Genomic DNA, 5,686 nt, shown 5'->3' with positions numbered 1-5,686 from the left:
AATATCATTGCAATCGGTTCAGTAGTTTTTGCGTGAAAGGGCAACAAACACACACACATCCTTACAAACGTTCGCATTTATAATATTAGTAGGATTATTTTACTATTATTATAATTGTACGTCGTTCTGCACGTGCAGTCTATGGGCCAGACATGCTCGACAGTCTTACAACTCTCTTCGTGTCCAGTATAACAATGCGTTCCGTCTAACAATGCGTCTTAATGGGGCTGCCTCGTTATTGCAGCGCATCAGGAATGTTTGCAGAAGCTCGTATAGACTGCTTTTATGCTACAATGCGAAAGAGATGCACATCCCTGGTGCGCCGTGTGCGGGCCAGCCCCAATGAGATCATGCGCTGTGTAGCGAGCCGGCTTGACTGCTGGTATGTCAACCACTGCTGCAAACTTTCTGCTTCCATTATAGCATTTTAGTAGTGGCTGGCATACCTAGTAGTCACAATTGTTTTATTTAAGACATAATATACTAACATAGTTTTTAAGAATTATTTGTTACTTACAAAATGAGTCTGAGTTACTTGAAATTAAATAAAAATAAAGTAAATTAAACTGGCTGTCGGATAATCATCAATCATAAGGGACATTTATCCAATAGAATATTAAAACACAATTGATAACCGACATATATATCACGTTTTAGGTGTATCCTCATGGGAGCTGCCCTTGCTGGTGACGACAAAACACGCAGTTCTGCATTTCTATGACATCCAGCGTACTCTGTGTCCGCACGACGCCGGACCGAGTGAGTGTGCAGAAAAATTGACTTAGGAAAGACTTGAGAAATGATTGAGAATAGATCACTAGGCGCCTAGCCTCGACCACCCGTGATACCGCCACAGCAATCGAATCTCTTTTACTCTTTCGGTTTCATGTGCCTAAGGGGCACCCCACGCCATCTATTGAGATGATTAAGAACCATCACAACCAATACGAAACATAATTTCAATGATTACAATATTGTATCGATGGAACGCGGCCTTTGTTGAATCTAATATATGAATGAGATTTTTTTTATAGAATTGAAAAAATCTCATCTCGAGGCGACGGATTCGAACCCGCGTCTTTTTGCTAATCCGTAGCAACACGCTAAATGAGACTTGCTAGCTTTTTGCCCGCGACTTTGTTCGCGTTTGAGTCCAAACTGATTGAGTTTCAATCCAACATACCTCTTAATGTTTACGTATTTCTTCACCATATATATATTTTTTTATTGTAACCTTAATGCTGTTTTTAGACATAACATCGCAAGGCCGGCCCACTCTGACTCTAGCGACATCTAGCCCCAGCGATGTGAACGTTCGAATCAAATTAAAGAGAGTGATGGATTTCTATTTGGAAGTAAATAAGGTAAATCATACGGATTTATAGCTACTTACGTAGCAGATTTCACATTGGAAAGGGATTAAAAAGGATGGACGAGAGGAATGAAGGAAACGATCGGGTAGGGTAAGGAAAAGAATATAGACCTCCGGCTCCCGAACGAACGAAAAACAATAGCATACTACTGTATCAAGCCGGTCTTCTGTGGGGGTGTGGTACTTCCCCGGTGCGAGCTGGCCTAATTTGTGCCGAAGCGTGCCCGATTCCCACATAAACGATTATATGATTACAAACTAGTGTTGTACTCATGTACAGATAAAATAAAGTAGAAGGCGACAATATAAATTCATCTCAACCTTTTTTATTTCAAGATCTATATGAATACAAGAAGATTGAATAGATTTTGATAATTTTTTTAATAGGAATAGATCAAAGGTTGATCAAGGGTACTATTCGTTGTGATGATATAACACTGACACAAATTTGAAATAGTTGGATATAATTCTTTTATCTTAATATATATAAATCTCGTGTCACAATGTTAGTCCTCAATGAACTCCTAAATCACTTAAACGATTTTAATAAAATTCGCACACCATGTGCAGTTCGATCCAACTTGAGAAATAGGATAGTTTAAATACGATAAGTAATTTATAATTAACTTGCAGTCCGCCCTGGCTTCACCCGTGTAATTTAATATGAATGATCTTATAGCTTATAGCTATAGATAGCTTTAGTAGGTAGTAGTTACTCTATACTAATAACAAAGTTTCAAAGAGTTTTGTATGTTCGAACGCGCTAAGCTCAGTAATCTCTGGATTCAGTTTCAAAGTGCTTTTAATCACCGTTGGATATGTAAGTGGTCCTTTAGTGCCTAAGGTTCTAAATACCACGGGCGAAGCCGGGGCGAACAGATTAGTTTACCATACATATTTTTTTATTTTTTTGGTTCTATATTTGAAAGAATAGAAAAAAATTAGATCACTCAGCGTTATTCTAACCCGTGAATGATAAGTAACCCGTGAAATATAAAATTTTTCAATGCCAAAAAACTAAAAGTTAAATATTGTCGAACATTTCAGGAGGTCCGCCTGAATGTGACCCCCAGCACGCCCAAGTACTATTACTTCTCCTTCGACAGAGACCCGTGGAACGTCAGCGCTGGTCACCGGGGCATATTGCCCAGGTGAGTGAAAAGGGCAACCGCAGTGTTTGTATTTTCTTGTGTTTGATTTTAAGCGAGTGTTATACATTTAGAAATTAAAAACTTTAACGGATTTTAAACGCGATTTATTCATTATATTATTAACCCGACGTTTCGAACACTTTACCATTGACCCAATCGAAAGTTGACACATGGGACACTTGTAACGTTTTCTCGGACAGGCGCTAGATGGCGTTATAATTAATAATCACGAATCTAGAAATAAAGAGAGCGCTGTCGTATTTGAAAACAAAATTAAACTGATCTAATTTTTAGTTTTATTCATATGATTTATATATAAGAAATTTTTAAATTATATAAAAAAAAATTATTAGGAACTGGAATTCGAATCCGAGTTTTTTTTGCCAAACTGTAGCAACGCCTCTCGGCCACCCGTGATCCCACCTCAGCAAAGTGATCTAAATGTTTAAAATATTATTATTTTTTCTTAAAAATTTCAAATTGGATACGCTACTGGGCGTATAACTATATATAATAACTAAGTTCATGTAAATCACCTTAATGCACCTTAATCACCTCCATGAGGCAGATCGCAAGTCACAAGGAGAATTAAAAAAATAATTATCGTTATTTTCAGGTTTAACTACACAATACCAAAGAGTGTACTACTGAATATCAACTCGGACGATGACATATGCGCTGTTATATCCATACAAAACAACTCGGTGAGTTTGATGTAGTGACATATTTCTGAATCGCGCAAGTGAAATTTTCTCGCTACAGAGCATATATACAAATTTCTAACATTACTCAATTGGGGCCTTACAGGTCAGCTAGTTGGGTAGACTCGTCGAGGAATCCTCCCTTTTTCAATAGAGGAATTCCACCTTCCTTCCTCGACATTTGACTAAAATATCTTATATTATACAAATTATATTAAACTAGAGGCTCGTCCCGGCTCCGCCTGGATATTAAGATTCCTGTTTTATCCCAAGGGAGCAGTTAATCCGTAATCAGGCACAAAAGTCTCCTATCACCCAAGCAAATACCCTGTCTGTATACCGAATTTCATCAAAATCCGTTCAGTAGTTTCAGTGAGATTGACGGACAAACATCTAAAGTGAGATTTTTAAATATTATGATGATCGTTTACATCTCCTAAATCAATTCTTTCAGTGTCCAGTGTTTGATAACGAGAAAGATATGTTATACCAGGGGTATCACTTCACTATGACTACCAAGGGTGGTATCACTGTCACTGTGAGTATCAACTATATTTATTAAAAACTAATTTCCTCCCGCGGCTATGCACGCATAGAATTAGGACATTTACAAATGATAAAGATATCCCAAGGGCAGTGTTACCAACTCTCAGAAATATTTACCCCTAACTCTAAGTCAAAACCCCCTAAAACTGCGTCAATTATTTGAAAATCCCCCTAAAAAATAATATTCAATCAAAATAATATAATAAGTAATATCCAGTAATATTTGTTAATGCTTTTTATTTATAAATAAACGAATACATTAAAAATTATGTCAGTTTCCTCTGAAGAGTCAGAATTTTTAAAATTATACATGTTAACATTGAATAAACTTAACATTTTAGAAGATGGAGTGAATGTTGTGCAAGATCCACCATTACGAATTAATGTGAATCGAATCTATAAATAAATAATAATTAATAAATATATATATCTATATATATTTATGATGAATAGATAGGATTTTTTAATTAGTAATGAAAAGGTGCTCATATTTTATACCATTTCATTTACCCACAGAGTAGGTAAATATTGCAGAGTAGGAAAATATAATTACACTAGATGTCACCCAGTCCTAAGTCATTCGCTAGGTGAAAAAATAAATGTGATTGATTATTGCATTGGATAGTTCTATTATATTCAGAATATTATATATTCAGAAAAACCCTTAAATTACCCCTAAACATATAAAACCTCTAAAAAAATCCCATTCCACTAAAATACCCCCTAAATTTGGGGGGAAAACCCCTAAGTTGGGAACACTGCCCAAGGGGGCATTTAATCGAAATAAAGTATCTTATCACCAAAGTGATCTCATACCGCGTCTGTATACCAAGTCTCATCAAAATCAGTTCAATAGTTTCACCGTGATTGACGGGACAAACATCCAAACAAAAAAACTTTTACATTCATAATATTAGTATGATAAGTGTAACTAAAGGCTTATTCCGTAATAGTTTTCTGCTAGGATAGCTTAAGAAAAAGATAGATTATACCGGGGCATTACTCGTATTGTTTCCATGGTATTTCCGGGATAGTAACTATCCTTTGTCATGGGACATAGATATAGAGTCTCAAACTATCTCTCTACGAAATTTTCCACAAAATTACGGAGGCCCATATCCTTTTCCATCCCCTTCCCAGTTCTTTCATTTGTAGAGGCGTAAGGTCTGCAGTGGACCTTACGCCTCTCCAAATATTCACGGGCGGTGGTAGCGCTTACCATCAGGCGACCCACCAGCTCCATTGCCGACTGTGACATACAAGAATAAAGTATAACAAGACAATACACGGTTGACAGCAAGCAATGTTCCCGAACGGTTTCTACGTAGTTTTCATTGTGAAAGAGAACGATGAGGAGTGCACGGGCGTGAGCGAGACGGAGAGCGACCCACGCGCGGACGGAAGGTTCAAGACGTTTACGTGAGTTATTTAATTTTATTTACCTAGATTTGAAATTTTTTAAATCCCTTTCCTTTATAGTTATTATAAATGCGAATTGAACCACCTACTTTAAAAATAACAATTTTTTATCGCTTGTATGTTTTATTTATTATTACAAGGTCACTTTAAATTACTTATCCAAGTCCAAGAATCAAAAGTTCGACGACATGTGACATCTGCCAACCCGCACTTGGCCAGCGATGGGATTGGGAGGATTATGGCCTGAACCCTCATAGGAGGCCTGTGTCCAGCAGTGGGAACATATATGGGCTGATGATGATGATGATGATGATATGTACCACGGGCGAAGCCAGAGCGTGATATAGTTAAAAAAATTATAACTATATCCGTCCGCAGTGTAACTGTGAGCACAGCGGCTTCGACGAGCGACCTCCTGCTCGGCGCGCTGGCGTTCCTCGCGCTGATCGCGCTCGTCGCTGCGCTCGCGCCGCTCGGCAATGTGCTCACTTGCCGGC

At 37.6% G+C, this 5,686-nt stretch overlaps 1 protein-coding gene across 1 annotated transcript in view; it reads left to right on the top strand.

Annotated features, from left to right (window-relative positions):
* LOC119838157 (SID1 transmembrane family member 1-like) overlaps positions 1-5,686 on the top strand; it is a 22,431-nt gene that overhangs the window by 3,614 nt on the left and 13,131 nt on the right. The window contains exons 4-10 of the mRNA XM_038363998.1: positions 658-759; positions 1,252-1,364; positions 2,420-2,523; positions 3,140-3,227; positions 3,679-3,762; positions 5,068-5,189; positions 5,568-5,686. Of these exons, the coding sequence (XP_038219926.1) occupies positions 658-759; positions 1,252-1,364; positions 2,420-2,523; positions 3,140-3,227; positions 3,679-3,762; positions 5,068-5,189; positions 5,568-5,686 (732 nt within the window). The remainder of the gene's footprint in view (positions 1-657; positions 760-1,251; positions 1,365-2,419; positions 2,524-3,139; positions 3,228-3,678; positions 3,763-5,067; positions 5,190-5,567) is intronic.

Source organism: Zerene cesonia, unplaced genomic scaffold (assembly GCF_012273895.1).
Source record: "Zerene cesonia ecotype Mississippi unplaced genomic scaffold, Zerene_cesonia_1.1 Zces_u001, whole genome shotgun sequence".
Lineage (NCBI taxonomy): Eukaryota > Metazoa > Arthropoda > Insecta > Lepidoptera > Pieridae > Zerene > Zerene cesonia.
Note: the sequence above shows the minus strand (reverse complement) of the source record. Positions and strands in the feature narration are given on the sequence as shown.